We start from the raw sequence: 18199 nt of genomic DNA on the forward strand, positions 1-18199 counted from the left end.
ACTTAAACAAAGGCAGGGCTTATTTAGGAAAACAACAGGTCATAGATTTCAGGCATGTAAGAAAACGTGTGTATAGGCTCGCAGCCTAAGACACATAAATGCATGGTCACTAATCCTGACTGAAGGATAAGAGACAGGGCTAGAAGCTTAAAATTTACAAAGGTAGCTAATTGTTAATAGTACATGCTTTCTAGAGAGCAGTTACTTTTACTCATTATACAGACATCATCAAGCATACAAGTAATTGTGGATGTGGAAATTTGTGATAGAGATAACCAGGGCTAGTGCCAGGTTTGGGTGGCCATCTGAGCAGTGCCACCCTGATGGGCCTCCCCCACTGTTGCTGTAGTCCACCCCCCCCTTGCAAGAATGATGTGGTGTGTGGCAGTGCCATAGCGAGCAGCAGCAAGGACAGGCAATGGTGTGCAGTCCAATGCTCCAAAGAGATGTGCTGGCTGAGGCAACTGTCCTATTCCTACTTTGAAATGCTATGTCTTACCACTGAAAGATGTGAATGATAAATAGGAGTGCCTCTGACCATGTAGAGAGAAACTAGAACCATTCCCCTGAGGACGCTGAGCGTTCTTTGATCATGTTTTCACTGCAAATTACAATATATTAAAACAGCAAAGTCAATCAGTGCAACAAAACTGATGGCTTTACCATTTAAAAAAAGGTGGATTAAATTTCCCAACGCATTCTTCCTATATTCTCTTTCTCCTGCTTTTTCTGTCTCCAGAAAATGTCAACCCAGTGTGTGGCAGCTGCGAAAAAGGCAAATGTGTCTTCCTAATTTAGTACTTCTGGTGTGTGTGTGTGTGTGTGTGTGTGTGTGTGAGAGAGAGAGAGAGAGAAAGAGATTGTGTAAGTACAAGTTTGATAGGAATAGTCCAGCATGCCATGATTTTACAGTATGCATACGTTGATGGACAGGACTTGCTCTCCGGTGCATATATCGGACTGCAGCCTTAATCCGTTAGGCAAGGCGATGTCTTAATTACTGCCACCAGCCTATCTTCAATTATGTCAGGGAAACAGGCAACCCTTGACCCAGTCTGAAAATGCACCACTGTAAAAGTCTGATACAAACATGTGCCATGGGCAAGTGAGCACATTCTGGCTTCCCTGGGGCTAATCTAAGCATGAGGCCCTTCTGTAAGAAAATGTTTCACAGAGCCATCTAGGCAGTGCCTTACATAAAACATGACTGCACACTTTATACTCTTTAGGGCAGCAAAACTCTTTATAAATATTTTATTAAGAGAGAAGCAGAAAAATACAGCAGGAGAGTGGCAAAACAAAGGGTTACTCAGGCTAATGCATTCCTTCTTTGTGGTTCAGGAAGAATGAACGAGCAAGGCTCTAACTTCCAAAGTCCTTTAAGGCATATCAAAGGGAGGAAAGTGGCACTGAGCACATGATCCCTAGGTTCTAGGCATCAGAGGTAAGAATTCACTATCAAGAGAGCCTCAGATCCTCTTTTTAAAAACCCTAAAACCTAGATTGGAAAGCAATGACTCATCTCTTGCAACATGGACCAATCAATATCATAGAAGCAATGGAGACTTCAAAGACTGCTTGTGAAGCGCCAATGTGGGAAGTTCATTCGGAGATTGCCATCTCCCATGAACATACTGCAGGGGGAAATAACTAATTTTCACTTTTCCAGGGTGACTGGGCAAACATTAACCATTTTGTATACACAGGATTGAAAAGAAGGTAGAGGAGAAAGATGAGTGTTGTTGCCTAAGTAATAAGCTGTGCACATAACAAGTAGGACTGAGTAATTGCACAAGGTTCATAGTTTCAATGTGGGTTTGAAAGGCTATTGTCTTGTTGAACAGGCCTGGATCATTGCATAGCATTATGCAATTATTTGTGTGGGCTGCTTCAGCCCACTTATGCAGTATCGGTAAAGAAACTAAGAGCAACAGCTTGTGTGGGCATTCTTGGTGGCTGGGCCGTTCCTCAGTTGTTGGAAGCTATTGCCTACTACAGCCTTCCTGGCTGGGGAATTATGGGAGTTGTAGCCTCACACTTCCGGAGGGCAACCAGCTGGGGAAGGTTGGCCTAGAGGCTTGCCAGAAGTGAACTCTTAGCATCTTCTGGAGTCAATGCATATTTTTATATAGGCAGGTACTCTGGCAGTGAATAAGATTTGATCAGCAGTTAATATATTTGTTACAAACTGCAGGCTGACTGAGCCTAGGTAGAGGGATACTGAAGAATGGTGGTAGTTATTTCTCAAAGATCCATACCCTACCTTCTGATCAAATGATCACCAAGGCAGCTTACATAACAGTTGTCTAGAATCCCTGGTACGCAGAGGTGGCATCAGTGTCCCTTTCCCTTGGTTTTACTGTCTGAAGGCATCTATGTGACATCACTGCAAGAAGATCATCTGGGGTTTTGAAGTTGGGTATCAGCCATATGCTGACAACACCGAAACTTTTTCAATTGATGCCAAGGAGACTGTGGAAATCTTGAATTGGGTTTTTTGTATCCCCAACAATCAATGCAGATGGTAGAAGCAAGTTTAAGCCACTTTAACAAAGTCGAAGTATTAATCCATCTAAATCAAGATAAGTTTATACAGGGGTCTTATCCAGCTCAGTTAATGAATTTTAACTAGACAAGGTTATGATAGAATGAAACCTTCTGCACATATAGCATGTCCCTTGTCACTAAGTATGGTCCCTCCCTTCCATCACCACCTTTGTTAAAAAGGAAACACAAACTAATTGGAACTAATGCAGCAATTCATGAATGGTTTTATTTTTAAAATTAAAGAGAATTGAATATGAGCTCTCTCTGCCTTGAAGCTGTCTTGTACAGTCAGAACATTAGCCTTGTCCATACTTGGTCTATGACTGTAATAAAATCGATAGCCTTGTCCATTTGGCTCAATATGGTGCACTCCAACAGCTACTCTTCAAATATCTCAAGTAGGGGTCTTCACCTGGCTAGCTATAACCAGGGGATGCCAGAGACTGAATGTGGGATCCTATGCATTTAAGTTAAGCCACATTTTCACAGTGAAGTGTCCTTTCCATTTAGTCTGGCAACAGTTATTGGACTTAAAAGCCCTTTCCTTTGCGTATTCACTGTCAGCATATATGCCAATATTCACCAGGAATGCATCTCAGTGTTTCTTCTTTGCTTAAAGAGGATGAAACCTGCATAATAAAATGGATTGAAAAGGGATGCTAAATGGGAAAGAAATCAGTGGGAGAGACATTTGAACTCTGGAATGCTCCAAAATCCTCTTTTTTGTTGTTGTTTAGCTTATAACCTTTATTTCAAAGGCCAGGAATTCGTTAACAGGGCTTGTGTGTGATCTGATTTCATCTCTTATTTGGTTATTTTATGTATTTAGTTCTACATAAGTTAGGGTAGGTTTTGTCTTTCTTTGGGTTATTGCAAGATGAATGGAAAAACAGAATAAACACCAGTTGCCATCCTCATTCATGAGTGCACAACCTGACAGTCAAAACAGAAGGTTCCAAACATTGTCCTGTCACTATAGATATTTGCAGCTTCGAAATTATACATTTACCAGCCAGTGCTTCAAGTCCTGCAATGTCACTTGGAAGCTCTGCATGTTTCACGAGGTAGCATGCAAAGTTTATGCTGTTCATTTGTGGGTGCCCTGCTTCCATTCCACACTTCCCCAAGTTTCCAGCAAGACCTTTTAACAAAGATCTAGGGTTCATCCCTCTTTTGCAGCTCCCATTCGGAGCAGTTACTGCTGTGGTTACCGTGAATGGGAGCTGCGAAAAGGGGGTGGATTCTAGATCTCTCTTAAAAGGACTTGCTGGAGACTCAGGGAAATGTGGAATGAAGCAGGGCACCCACAAGTGTCAGCTCAACACTTAAAATCCTGGGGACCACCTTGCTAAGTAGGTGATCTTTTCCTGACTTGTCACTGTCAACAGCTGTCGAATTAGCCTGTATATACTCATCTTGTCAGTTACTTCGTATGTTTCACACTGCACTTCCTTCCCTTTGATTGCTGAAACATACAAGGACATGGACAAGGCAAGGGTATATGTATTTTGTTACAGCTGTAACTGCACTTGTGCAACTGTGAAAGACTAACAAAAACTAATAAAAAATTACAAAGGCATTGGCACAAATTCCTGGGCCCAATACACACACACGTGTGCATATATATATATATATATATATATATATATATATAAAAAAAATAAAAAACAGCCCCATTTGTGCAAATGTCAGAAGCCGGAAACCTACCTCTCCACCGGGGAACAAAAAGGGTTAACTATTGCAGCAGGCAGACAAGACAGGTTCTGCTCACAGGACCCTGGGATATTGGCTGGAGGACCAATGGGGAAGGAGGGGGACAACAACCCATGTAAGCCTGATTGTCAGGCACACAGTGGGTTGTTTCGAAAATAACCCACACTGCGTAGCTTATTTGCGGGTGGGTTGTCATGTCGTGCAAACTCACCCTATGTGTTATTTGGCTCAGATAGTTAGTGCATAAAGGATTTCCAACTAAAACTCTTAATAGATAACAAAGGCACAATACAATTATTTAATTATGATATTCAAATTTTATATAAAAGGATTAACACTAATCATCTACCCTCATTTTCTTTAACAACGGCACATGAATGTCGCATTTTAAATCAGTGTGACAGTCCAAGGACTGTAGGCAACATGGATGCCAACTGCCCCAGGAAAAAGCAAGATGAACAGGTTGGAGTTTGATATACAGAAGAGAAAATTCTGGAGAAATGTTAAGCAAAAGTAACATTGATACTGCCAAATGTTAATTTTTTGTTTTGTTTTTGGTCATGTTAATACACTGCTTGAGAAGAGCCACAAATAACTCAGGTGAAAAAAGTATGACAATGCTGGGTAGGCCATTAAGGATAAATGTTGAAAACCTACATTTAAAGAATACATTTGCTGAGTAACTACTGCAGCAGAAATTGCTTGCAGAGGTCTCACAGCAATTGTGCGAGTATTTGCTTGATGCAGGTCTTGCATGTCCTCAGGGGATTTTTCTGTTTCTACTCTAAATTCTACTTGAATTTTAAGGTGATCAGAGCATTCCAATAAAAGAATAAAGCCAAGGAAAGAAAAATAAATGTAAACCAAGTTTATTTTGCTTTTTAAGTAGTGTTCTTAAAGCACTACAGCATGGTAAACAATGTAAATTAGTAGAAGTCATCTCAAAAGCCAGAGTTCTTCTTTAATGAGCTTGTTAAAAAGATGCAGCCTATTCTAACAGGATAAATATTTTAACCATTTCACTTCGAGTTAATGAAGGCTCACAAATGAGCAACACTCCTCATTGAGGAAAACAAAAAGCTGTTGTCGACAAAGCGACAGCACACACACAAAAACAAAAGAACTGTGTAAAAATAACTAACTGTACTGTGTTCCCATACTCTTTTTTTCCAAGTTGCTTTACAATGGGATGATATGCACATGATCTTGCTGCAAACTTGCCTAGCCTTGCCACTTAGCCCCAAAGCTGCTCATGTCTGATGACGCAGCACTCATCCTCCTATCCCTAACAATTAATCTGATGGATTTACTTATTACCCTTTTCTTCTAGACTGCAGGGCAGGCTAGAAAGAAAGTGATCCCTAATTTTAAAAAAATTCCGTGTTCTAACTGGAAAAATGTATAATTTTGCAATAGACTTTACAAGTTATATGTTTTGCCTCTGTTACCCTTAGCCACAAAATGGGCATGAAGTGTTTTATTTTTAAAATGCCTTAATTTTCAACTTCATGCAAATCTAAATAAAGATGACCAAAACAAAAAGCTTAAACAATGGAAGGATATTTCACAGAAAATTTCTTATACAAAAACACATAAGAAAAAAGGGCCACTAGGTGACATCTTAAATTTACAAATTGGCATCATTTTGGTCAACAAATATCCAAGTCCTGTTTTCTTCTACAACAAAGCAGCTGTACAGAAAGAAAACAGCATAACTGGTTATTTTTTAATCACACATTTCCTCAGGAATTTCATGTGGATTAAGGATGCCAGGGACAGACATCTGAAGTTTGTGTTTCTCCTCCTGAGCCTGTCGAAGAGCTGTCTCTCTTTCTTCCAGGAATAAGTCAGATGTGTCTTCACCTGCAAATTCCTGCAGATATAAAGTTTTAAAAAGCCATTATAATCCAAGCATGTAGCAAAGCTTGCCAAAAGCTAGAAATACATCTAAATTGTGACGTTCCAGAACTGGCGATCACAAATTTAGTTTGAAACAGGAATTGTTAAAAGCTTGCACTGAAGGCTATCCTTCTTGGAATTTGCATATTTAAAACAGAAAAGCAATTTTACATTTTAAAAAGTAGATGCCTCCATTAGTGCAGCCCTTCTCTATTGCCCTCATATCCTGGATATAGCCCTGTCCATAACATCTGCACCTCCAACACTATCATTCTTGGCTCTCCTGCTCTCTTAAAATGATTCTACCAATTCTTCCTTGCTTCCCCTTATGCCTAAAAGGGGCACCCTTGTAGAAAAGGCTACCTAGTGTGCCTTCCCTTCCTACAAACGTTAAGTCAAAACCTACCTCTTTCATGAAACCTCAGGCCTAGGGGCCAAATCTGGCCCTCTGGAGGAGCCCCGTCCCTCTCCAGGGCCCCACCACCTTCCCCCCACCCCTTGATCATTGGGCAGTTTCCCAGCTTTTATGTCGTTTTTCCCTCATTATAAAAGATTGGAATGCCTCTTCTAAGGCTTAGTTATTGGCAGCCTTTTTGGTATTTTGGCCCCATCCTTTTGCGGGCAGCCCCACCTACTGGGATGCAGCCCACCAGAGCTTCTCTGTAATGGAATTCAGTCCTAGGGCTGAAAGAGGCTCTGTACCCCTGCTGTGCTGAAACAAAGATTAAGTTCACCTAACTGCATTTATGTTTATGCTTTCCCCGTTGTCACCCTTTTACTTTGTCAACATTTAAACTGAATGCTCCTTGGAACAAGGGCCAATCTTTTTGCTTGTTACTCTGTAAAGCTAGAATTGTTTTTCCTTCAACTGAAGACTCACTCCAATCAATCAAGAAAAGCACACAGCATAGTTCTCACAGGACTATGGTGTGTGTGTGTGTGTGTGTGTTACATTTACTAATATGGCAAAATTAATAGCATCAATATAGAAAGCAAATAGCTTTGGTTTTGAAGAATACAAGCCTATCTATTGGGCATTATCAGTTAATGGAGCAGGAGAGACTGTTACAGATCTTAATAGCAAACCATGGTTTAGACCAATATGCATTTACAGAGGAAATACCAGACATACCTTTATCTGCACTAGGAAGTCCCTAAGGTGTTCCTTGAAAGCAGGAATATCCTGATTTAAACTGAAGAGTCCTGTTACAAACAGTTTAACCTGTGCACTAATTTTTTTTTAAAAAAAGACACAGAAAAGCCAATTAATACCACTAACATTTATACACAAATTCTTTCTTAAACTTTCAAAATTCAACACACTCACTCTTGCAGATGAGGAAATGCAGATTTAAGGAGATTAGCAACATACTCCTGAATAAACATTTGGTTGTTTACTGGATTTCCAGGATTTAGAGGAGTACTTATTTTTCCTTCTTCTACTAAGTTGAACATGTATGCAAGAATTGATGCATGCATCGTCAAACCTGGTTAAGGTACACAAGGGAGAGTATTTAGAACTTGCATTAGGCACTTCTCATTGCTCGCTGTAGCTGAGCCCCCCCCCCCTCCACAATTCTTACCAGCAGTGTGAGACGTATCTGTTACAACAGAGAAAATGTGCTGAAGAATGTCACAGAAATAAGTCTGATAAAAACTCTGGGCAGCAGCTTCTTCTTGTGCAACATTTTGTAAAAGTGTATAAAGGATCTGAAGGCCTGGAAAAAACCAACAACATGAAAGTACTCGAAAGTTTTACTTTAGGAAGTTAAATAATCCAGAAAACAAAATCAAATTTATGTGTATGATCTGCATGAAGCAAGCAGGTTACTGTTCTTGGAATTCAACTGGTTCATTTTCAAGGAGGAAAAGTCATGAGTCTGATTAGTGAAGCAGACGCTCAGAGTGTCCAACCAATACACACTAGTTCAACTGTCAGTTCTCCCCTCTGACAAAGCAATTCCTTGAAATTCTTGAGCTTAAAATCAAGTTTCAAATAGGTTAGGTAAATATATAGAAGACACTGATCTAGTTTTCATGACATGACAGCCCACCGTGGCTTAATTTACCGCATGTCGTGTGAATCCAGCAGCAGGCGTTTGTTGAGGGTTAGACAACCCTCAAATAACCCATGGCTTGTTTTCGGGTTATTTGAGGGTTGTCTAACCCTCAAGCAACTCCTGCTGCCTGGGTTCACACAACACAGCAAGCCAGGTGCACAACATGACAGCCCCCAGGGGTAAATTAACCCATGGTAGGCTGTCAACGTCATGTGTACCAAGTCAGTCTCTCTTCAGATATATGGGAATCTACAGGCCAGCATGTTTTAGGCAATGGGGGATAGTTAAGCTCAACTAGCTTGCTTATTCAAGCATGAAAGAAAATTAGGATAAAGCTTATTCACCTGTATCTGCAACATTTCTCATTGTGTGCTTGAAAGCCCAAATGATAGAGTCCAGTACTAATTTGAACTGTGCGGGTGGAATGGCCAGGAATGCTGGGAAGCAATGAGAATTTACTGCTTGTAGTAGTAAGAAAAAGTTTGTTCTGTGTTCAGGGTACTCTTCAAAATCCTAATGGCAGAGGAGGGAGAAAAAAAGAAAACCCTTTTACACAAACGTATTTGGGCAAAACCAAGTTTTTAGATCTTAACATTTCTTTTAAAAACATCTAAACAAAAGAATCCAGTCTTCAAGGCAGCAGCTGCTCCAACACACCCACACACTTCCTTGAAAAATAGTTTCAGCACAATGCAAATCATGGTTTGGTGTACAATGACATACCACTAGTACTAGATTTCAGGGCTGCAACTCACATACAAATCAATACGTGAATAAGGACTACTTTGCATCTGTCCCATTCTGCCAAGTGCTGAGTTTTTAACAACTATTGTTGCCTTTCACACCATCACATTCATCTGGACATTTTTTCAACTGTATCCTTAAAAGGTGCTTCTAGTGCACGGACTGCATGACAGTGAGACCTCCGGTATATCTGAAAACATCTTCACTCAAATTGAACTTCTGGTATATTTCCACAGGGGCAAGTTTTTCATCATCATCATTATTATTATTATTATAATGAAGCATTAGTAAAGCATTGTTGTCATCATCATCATCATATACTGCTGTCTAGATAGGAGTTGCTTTATAAAGAACAGGTATGACAGGTCCCTATCCCAACAGGCTTACAATTTAACACTGACACAGGAAAACAGTAAGGGGGGAAATGGAGACATGGGAAGAAATGTTACTTTTCCAGTTATGTGAACTTCAACTTAGTTACAGTAAGTAGGGATAAGTAACCTGGTGCCCTTCAGATGCGGAAAAAAAATGCAGGATCCAGGAGCAGAGAGAAAGCCAGTGAAGAAATTTAAGGAGTGGAGTCTCGTGGTCAGAATGACGAGAGGGGGTGAATAATTTTGGGAGGAGAGTGCTAGATGGATGCTAATGGACAAAGGTGAGACAACAGAAGATCAGAGAAGAAGACTGCAGTAGTCAAGGCAAGAGATGACCAAGGCACAGAAGTTTTCACTGAAGGGACAGAGAGGAAAGGGTGAAACTTTATAATGTTGTAAAGGGAGAAGCAACATGTTTGATGATGGACTGAGTTTGGGTGTGGTGGAGGCAAAGGAGAGAGAAGAGACAAAGAATGGTGACATTGTGAATGGGTGAGGAGGCTGAATGAAATGAAAATTTGGGAGGGAAGACGAGATGCTCGGCCTTGGACATACTGAGGTTAAGACAATGATGAGGCATCCAAGCCAAAATATCAGACAGTTGGAGATTGGAATATTGGTCACCATGAATGTTACTTCCAGTTTGGTGTAGTGGAGGCATCCAACAATGGACTGCAATCTTGACTACTGCAGTCTTCTCTGATCTTTTGTTCACTTCCCAGGAAATGCAAGGATCGTGTGATCTTAGCGTTGGTGAACTCTGGCTCCTTCTCCAGTTCCATCCTGTGGCCAAGCTCAGACAGGATAGATACTGAGGAGCCTGTCAAGCCAGGCATGTGACAGAAGAGAGGAGGAAAGAAAGTTCTCTCACAATAGAGCTGGACGGTACGTGCTGGGATGCCCCTGCCCTGACATGAGTCAACCACCTGATACTAGGGTGTGTTTTAGATGCCTCTGTTACACCAAACTGGAAGGAAGCCTCATGGTAAGTGACCAATGAGCTGTTTCCAGTATGGTGTGACGAGGCACCCGCAACTGGATGCCCCCCAGGTAGCCCAATTAGTAGGAGCCAGTATGGTGTAGTGGCAAGAGTGTTGGACTGGGAGCTGGGAGATCCAGGTTCTAGTCCCCACTTGGCCATGGAAGCTCACTGGGTGACTTTGGGCCAGTCACACACTCTCAGCCCAACCTACCTCACAGGGTTGTTGTTGCGAGGATAAAATGGAGAGGAGGAAGATAATGTAAGCCGCCTTGGGTTCCTTGCAAGAGGAATAAAGGCGGGATATAAATGCAATAAAAAATAAATAAAAAATAAATAGGATGGATAACTTTAGGTGGTTGTGATTAGAAAGGAGATACCACACACACTGCAGAACCCTTCTCCCAAAGGCAGTGTCTGCAGCGGCAAAGGTGTCCCATTTACAGTAGGGGAAAAATAGGCAGATGGACAATAGTAACGACTAAGCAGAATGAGAAATTCTAAGAGCTAAGGAATCAGGGAATTCAGAAAGGCTCCATCCTGGGCAAAAGGAAGGGACAAACTGGAGGAGGAGCCAGAGTTCACCAGCACTAAGACATACTTTTATCATGTGATCCCTGCCTTTCCTGGGCAGTGGGTGAGAGTTAACCCATTCTTAGATACCTCTTCACACCAAAGTGGGAAACAGGATTGGGCAGAAAGGAAGATCTGGGGTAGAGATAGCTGTCAGGGTATAGGTGGCACTGAAAGCTACGAGAAGCAAAGGGACTACGCAGGGACAAATTATAGAAGGAACAGTAAGAGTATACTCTCTCTGCAAAGGGTACAGAGAGCCCTCAGAGTAGCTACAGAAATTTGTATATTGCCTTAACGTTACAGAAAGGCAACTGATCAGTTCTTATAGGCCTTCTTCCTAGAGCTATTCTCCTTAGGAATGTGAAAATACAGTCTAATAGTCACTGCACAGCAAGCCTCTTCATTAGCAGCCACCTTATAAATGTCTCACTTATAAATTTACAAGGAAACTTATGATTTCAAACAGATACAATGGAATGTGATTCAGTGAAGAAACTGGAGGTATTCCTGTTTATACACATGAGGTGGATCTATAGAAGAGCTTTGGGTATTACAGTGTTACCTTATTGATCATATTCAATGTGCATTCAAAGACAGCATCAAATATCTGAGGTATTTCAGCAGTAATGTGTCCCCCCAGCTTGTTTACTATGATAGCCATTGTACTAAGCACTTCAGGCTCCCTGGCGGCTGGAACATTCCTCTGGTAGTCAATAAGAACTGCATCCAGCAAAGGTGGAACAAAGTTTTCAGCTACCTGAAAAAAGGAACAGTAATATTTTAACACACAACCTCCTGTAAAATTACATTCGCATGTGTGCACGTGCATGCAGTTCATTGAGGCTATTGCTCTCCAGGAGTACACTTACCATCTGGGGATCATTGGATCTGCTCACCCAGCCAGAAATTAGTTTTAATGTTTCCCTTTTTACTGTTCTCATACTTCTAATCAGAGGTTGTTTTGTAACCATTTCACCTGGAAGAGTTTGAGATCAGTTACAAGCCAGGAGTAAAATCAGTTTGTTTATTTTGCACATTTTAATCCCACCTTTCCATAAAATGTCCAAGGTGGCTACCGTAATTGAAAAATCAACAAAAGAAAAACAATTTAGAAAAACAGCAGTTAAAATCCAAGCTGCTAGTCATAAAAACTTATTAAAAAGATAAATTAGAGGAGACCAGCTGGAAAAAAAATCCAACCCATCTTCAGAATCCGTTATCAAGAGGGGTCACAATAACTTCCCATAGCCCAAAAGCCTTTCTTAAAAGGAAAGTCTTAACACTATGGTGGAAGGCCATTAGGAAAGGGACCAAGGCAAGTCTCCCCAGGCAGAGTTCCAAAGCCCAGGCAAAGCCTGGCAGACCCTTTCTTTGGTTCCAACCAAATGTGCTCTGCACATTAGTGGTACACAAGAGAGTCTCCGCTGATGATCTTTGTGAACATGCAGGCTTGCTTAATAAGCTGGCAAGCTCATGCATTTATAATTACAGAAAGCCTACACCTAATGATACACGGTTATCACAGAGTTTAAGTGCAAATTCTTGTTTTGGGAATAAAAAACAACTGTTTGCTTTTATCTCCCCTTCACATTGTGAACACTTTTGTCTGCACTGACATTAACCATGATTAATCTATCCTCAAACCATAGCAAGTCAAGGTGAGTGTTAACCATACTTATGTCAAGACAGTAATTCTTACCATTTGCTTGAATAGCTGCAGAAATATTTTCACTTAGGCACTTGTACACATTCAGCATATCTAAATAGATTCTTCCCAGCTGAATCACAAAGGGATGGCCGACAGCTTTACACGCCCTTACGTTTGTTTTCAGGATACTACCCAACTGCTTAACTGTTTCAGAGTCCTTTAGGATATCAACATTCTGTTGAGTAGAAATGAACCAAGTTTGTGTATTTGGCAAGCAAGGCAGACCTTCAACTAATACCACGAAAAGTGGACAGAGTTATTGTTGGTTCATTATGGGCAGATAAAGCTACAGAACTGTTGCATGCAGTAAGCTTACAGCCAAGGATCTCGTTCAACTCCAGGGGGAGGCAACACCTTACTAAGTTGCAAATTAAAAGAAAATATAAGCCTTGTGTGTTGATGGAACGTATTTTAAAAAATTTATTGTTTCTGATATACTGCCTTATTTGATAGAAAGCCATCAAGGTAGTACACAGCAATTAAAAACAATAAATCCTTAAAATAAAAATAAGAACATTAAAACAGTAAAACACCAGAACATTACAACTACATGATTTAAGAAGGTAGATTAAAGAGGCTACATTAATATTAGGGGAACTAAGCACAGTTAACTATCTAAATCTAAAGAGGGGAAATAAGGTGAGATCAAAACCTCCCTGAGATTGTTCCTTCTGGCAGGAAGAAAAAAACTGTGCAGGAAGCTGAGGTCAGCCTGTGTACAGAGTGTGAAAATTCTGCTGAAGTGAAAGGCTAATGCCTTTTGATCTCTGATGTTTCTTTCTGTGCTGTGGTCAGCGCATGCCAAATGTGGGACCCCAAAGAAACCACACACACACACTTTCTACGAGCCAAGATTTTCCTAGAAACACGCCACATGCCAAATCATGCACTTAATTCAAACTTTATCAACAGTCAAAATGTTCTATGCTTGCAAGCAGCATCTACTATATAGCCTTACTTTTGTGGCCTGTTGAATGATGCTGTCCCAAACTTGATTAGGGAGTAACATGTATTTCTCTATCAAATGCTCTTGTACTGTCTGGTCAGTCTGTGCCCCAATCATGTATCCAACTGCTTCGTAGAAAGTATGCACCTAATTGAAGAAAAACATGCCAGAATATATAACTGACCAAGGTGAGAACTGAAGAACAACTCTACTAAACATGCTAGGCTATACATGCATTTCAAAATTTAGGTTCTTCTTTAAAATAAATGCTCTTATTCCAGATTATCTGTTCAGCGGTTTGATATTCATATTCCTACAATAGCAAAATGTAAATTACTTTACTGCTAAGGAATGAATAGGTACTATTTAGCCCAAATATACACACACACATACAGATGAATATAAATAAATGAAAAATATACATAAACCTATAGCAGCAGTCTGCCAAGGAGTCAACTTTCACCTTTGGAGAAAACAATCTACATTATGTGACAAATTTGCCATTTGTATAGGTAGCTAGATCTGAAGACTGCAGGACTATTTTGTGCAGAGGACTGGAAACCACAGCAGGGCAGTTGCAGCTTGATACTGTTTTATATCATGCACATACGTCCTGCTGCTCCAAAGACACTGGGTTGGATCTTTGGAGCAGCAGGGCATATGTGCATGAGACCTTTCACTCACAGAAGATTCACTGCTGGGAGTGAAAGGACTCCTTCAGATCCAACTCACTGAGATACTGACTTTACACCAAGTTTTCTGCACATCCCTTTAAGTATTTTTGTTTTGAACAATACCAAAGTCAATAGTCGAGAGTGACATACCTGTTGTGGCTGAAGATCACAAATGATTGTATTAATATTGTTCAGGATCTCATCAATGAATGGCATGACCTCTCCAACCTGGACCTGAACAAAGTGCCTGCGGCATTTCTGCGCTATTTTTATGAAAGTATCACAAGCCATGTCCTGGACACCATCATGGGTTTCTGAAGAGGGTGAGAACAAAGTTGTGGATACAAGGACCTCATTGTATATGTCATGCTGTTGTTTCCCAGTTTTAGGAGTACTGAGTCTGATGTACGTTTTCCTATTCCTATATCAATCTAAGCAGTGTGCCTATTTCTCTTTTCTAAATCTAAGTAATACTTTAAATAGTGTCTCACCAACCCTAGGTAATACATCGGGACTTAAAGAAATGAAATCTGGAATGGAAATGCATCTTATATCCACATATACCTACACTCCTGTGTCTCAAAGACTTGTATGTTAAGATATTTCAGTATCAAAAGCAAAAACTCTTTCAACATTTAGGTCATGGGGAATACTTATTATTGCAAAGACCAAATGAAACTCCAGGTAAGTTACCATGCATAAATTCAAATAGCTTGTTGACGACAGTCTTCAGAAATTTCCAGTGGGCTCTCAAAAACCTCGGATATTGCCCTACTATATACATTATATTGGATGCAATAATAGCTTTATTATCTTTCCCTCGCTTTTGCTCGCAGAGTCCCAGAAGGTCCTACAGAGGGGGGAAAAAAAACCCATTTGAGCTGCGCAGCTGGAAGTTCCATTTTTACCTAAGCTATTAGGTTAGCAGGCATTGAAAAACTCACTTTTTAAAAAGGCTGTTTTATTAAATTAAGGAAATGAATATGGATGTACAGAGATGTCAAATGCTTTCAAAGACATGTAAGCTAGCGGCCATTCCCTCATCTTGTGAAAATTCTCTAATTGTGCACTATGTGAAGAATTTTTCTCTTCTGAACGTATTTTTGTTTTTTATTATTATAGTACCATGTCCGCTGCACAGAAATGTAAGCAGAAGTGGGATGCGTTCTCCCCAAGTAGCCTACTAATTAACAGTCTATCCTAATGGCAATTTCACTGGATTTTTAATAGTTGAAAAATGCTTTCTATTCACAGTATTCATAAAGTTCTATGAAATCTCTATCATGTCCCCATTCTTCTTCTTCCCAATAAGTGCTGCTCTGGGCTTATATGCCCTGCCCACAGCAAGGGAAGACCAACCAGGCCCCATCCATCAGTTAGAGGAGCAGCTGCAGGGAGCTTTGCATTATTACAGTCTATTGCAGGGGCAGGCAACCTGGTGCCCTCCAGACTTTTTGGGCTATGACTCCCACAATCCCTTACCACTGGGTATGTTGGCTGGGGCTGATGGAAGTTGGAATCCAAAACATCTGGAGAGCACAAGTCCGCCTACCCCTGATCTATGGTAAGCCACCTTATAAGCCTGCCAATCAAAAGGTGGGGGTCTAAGACTTCAAAATAAAATAGATGGCGTTATTCCAACCATCGATATTGTATCTATTTTTAAATGTGTAGTTGTGTGCAAACTCCTAAGATCACCAGCCTTTTCTGGGTTAAGTCTCATAAGCTTGGCACCACCTGGTAGTGCTGCTCACTTGCAAAAAGGATACTATGTTGAATCATTTTGAAAAATCTGATTTGTTTTCCAGAGAAGCTAGTAACATTCCTCTCTTTTTAAACTAACAAGAAAAAAAGAAGGAATGAGAGGAATAGAAGGCCACAGGTAAGCAGGAGGATAAACAAGCTAGAAAGTAAGTAAATGAGGCATGAGATTGTGTGAGGAAACAAGCTATGTTCTGGGTGAAGAAACAAACGGGAGAGGAGGAGCCGAGATAACAAGCACGAAGGCAACACATCTTGTTAACATGGCCCAGTGCTGGACGCTTCCTCACACCAAACACGGAAGCTAGTAACACTTCTTTATCTGCCATACCTTTATTACTGTTACAAGAAACCTCTTTTCATCTTCTTCATGCATTGCTCCACTGATTGAGCCTATAGCCCAACACAGAGTGTTTAGATTTTTCCATGACCATTCAGTACCATTTACTTGATTGTGAAGCTTTTCTGTCATTATTCGCTCAGTATCTGCATAATCCAGATGGGTAAGGTAAACTGGAAGAAACAGTTTTAAAAAATTGGTCCTTTGAAAATGAGCATTAAGTATTTCCAGGGATTCAGAATGCCATTTCTACTTAACAAATGACACAGTTAATATCTGAACAGAGAGTTGCTACAGTGAATTGGATGAGTTGTAGTTATGAAAATATACAGCAGGACATTTGGTTCAATACTATAAATCAATACAAGATTGAAGAAAATGGTCCTGGAAGCCTGCAGTTTATGTTTGATGCAATTCTATTTCACCGTGCACATATATTATACATGATTAGGGTAAGCAAAAGTGCCTTTTTTCCTCTGCAGTCACCCTGAGGCTATGGTGGAATCCTGACTTGGATTCCTGCATTGAGCAGGGGGTTAGACTCGATGGCCTTGAAGGCTCCTTCCAACCCTACTATTCTATGATTCTATGAGGTCTCTGCCAAGGAATGCATATTAAGCGGGCATCATAGCTAGATTTTTGTAAAAGCAGTTTTGTGGAAGTCCTATTTACACTGGACTTTTCTAGGCGTTTATGTCCCACCATTTCCAAGCTTATAACCAACAAAACAGTCGCAATGATAAAGACCCTAATAAAGACTGCAAACAGCACTTGCAACTAAAACCTCAGCTTCCAGAAGCATGGAAGAACAAATCTGACATAGGCTATTTATAGAAAGTTAGCAGAGATGCACGTTTACATACTTCCTTTGCCTTGAGGAGAGTCTTATTTTATCATAGAGAAAGCCCTAGTTTATCTTGCTGCCATTCACATTTTTTGTCAGATGGGACTGGGGGGGGGGGGGCATTCCTCCATAAATTGCAACAAGTCAGGGATTCATACCAGTGACTCAAGAGGCAACAGTGCATACTGAAGTAGACTACAGAATGGAGCTTGGCAATAAATATGAAGTAACTTACCTAGTGTTTCCCTCATGTTCTTATACAAATTGATAGAATCTGTATCTTTCATGAATTCTCGGACAACTTCCCCCTGGTCATTTTCCACAACAAGCACTTCTTCTGGCTTCGCCATGCGGCTAACCATCAACAATCGCACCTATATTTAAGAAAAACATCACACTGAAGCAGGAATTCACAGAGTATTTTCAGGCACGGATATTTCTGAATCTCCTTGTATCACAGTAAAACAGAAGGGGCAGGTGCACTTGCCATGAAGCAGACACATCAGTCGACTACCTTCATCTGACTGCATTAAGCAAGCTTGTAGTCTCTACAGCAAGTGAATTTATAAAGCACTGATCTTGGTTTTATTATAAATGCTATTAACAGGGAATAATGATATGTAGGGATTCCCAACCTTCTTGGGCTGGTGGGCGCATTCAGAATTTTGAGGACGTGTCCTGAGCTCTGTCACAAAATGGCTGATCCAAAATCATCCCACACTCCCAGGATACAAGAGCTTCTTGCCCCAAATCACTCATTTCTCTCTTTCAGGATCACTCCCTTAAACTCTCTCTCACTCACTTACACCCAAGATATTCCACATCCATCATGCACAGACCCACTCCTCACTTTGTTCCCCTCCCCAGTTGGGAAGACTTCACTAATCCCTCCCCGCAGGCATCCCTAAGCCCTCTGGTTGCTCTCCACAGCCTCAATCTTCCTGAGTCCTCCTTCCCCCTACCTCCACTGGGTCCTCACCCATCCCAATCTCCCAGGTTCCTTCCACTCCTCCAGGTCACCCGCAGCCCTCCCC

The 18199-nt window shown here is 40.8% G+C and overlaps 1 protein-coding gene across 2 annotated transcripts in view; it reads right to left on the bottom strand.

The window, feature by feature from the left end:
• Positions 1–5113: 5113 nt before the first annotated feature.
• Positions 5114–18199, bottom strand: part of XPO1 (exportin 1) — a 49925-nt gene continuing 36839 nt past the window's right edge. For both annotated transcript variants that reach the window (XM_084829331.1, XM_084829330.1), the window contains exons 14-26: positions 17401–17539; positions 16313–16494; positions 14914–15070; positions 14371–14534; positions 13559–13693; positions 12592–12775; positions 11762–11868; positions 11455–11649; positions 8564–8732; positions 7743–7877; positions 7487–7646; positions 7292–7388; positions 5114–6133 (exon numbers count right to left, since the gene is read on the bottom strand). In XM_084829331.1, the coding sequence (XP_084685457.1) occupies positions 5987–6133; positions 7292–7388; positions 7487–7646; positions 7743–7877; positions 8564–8732; positions 11455–11649; positions 11762–11868; positions 12592–12775; positions 13559–13693; positions 14371–14534; positions 14914–15070; positions 16313–16494; positions 17401–17539 (1971 nt within the window). In that variant the 3' untranslated portion in view covers positions 5114–5986. The remainder of the gene's footprint in view (positions 6134–7291; positions 7389–7486; positions 7647–7742; positions 7878–8563; positions 8733–11454; positions 11650–11761; positions 11869–12591; positions 12776–13558; positions 13694–14370; positions 14535–14913; positions 15071–16312; positions 16495–17400; positions 17540–18199) is intronic.

The sequence above is a fragment of the Heloderma suspectum genome, chromosome 1 (assembly GCF_057233095.1).
Source record: "Heloderma suspectum isolate Gila_16-S chromosome 1, 16-S_ref, whole genome shotgun sequence".
Classification (NCBI taxonomy): Eukaryota; Metazoa; Chordata; class Lepidosauria; order Squamata; family Helodermatidae; genus Heloderma; species Heloderma suspectum.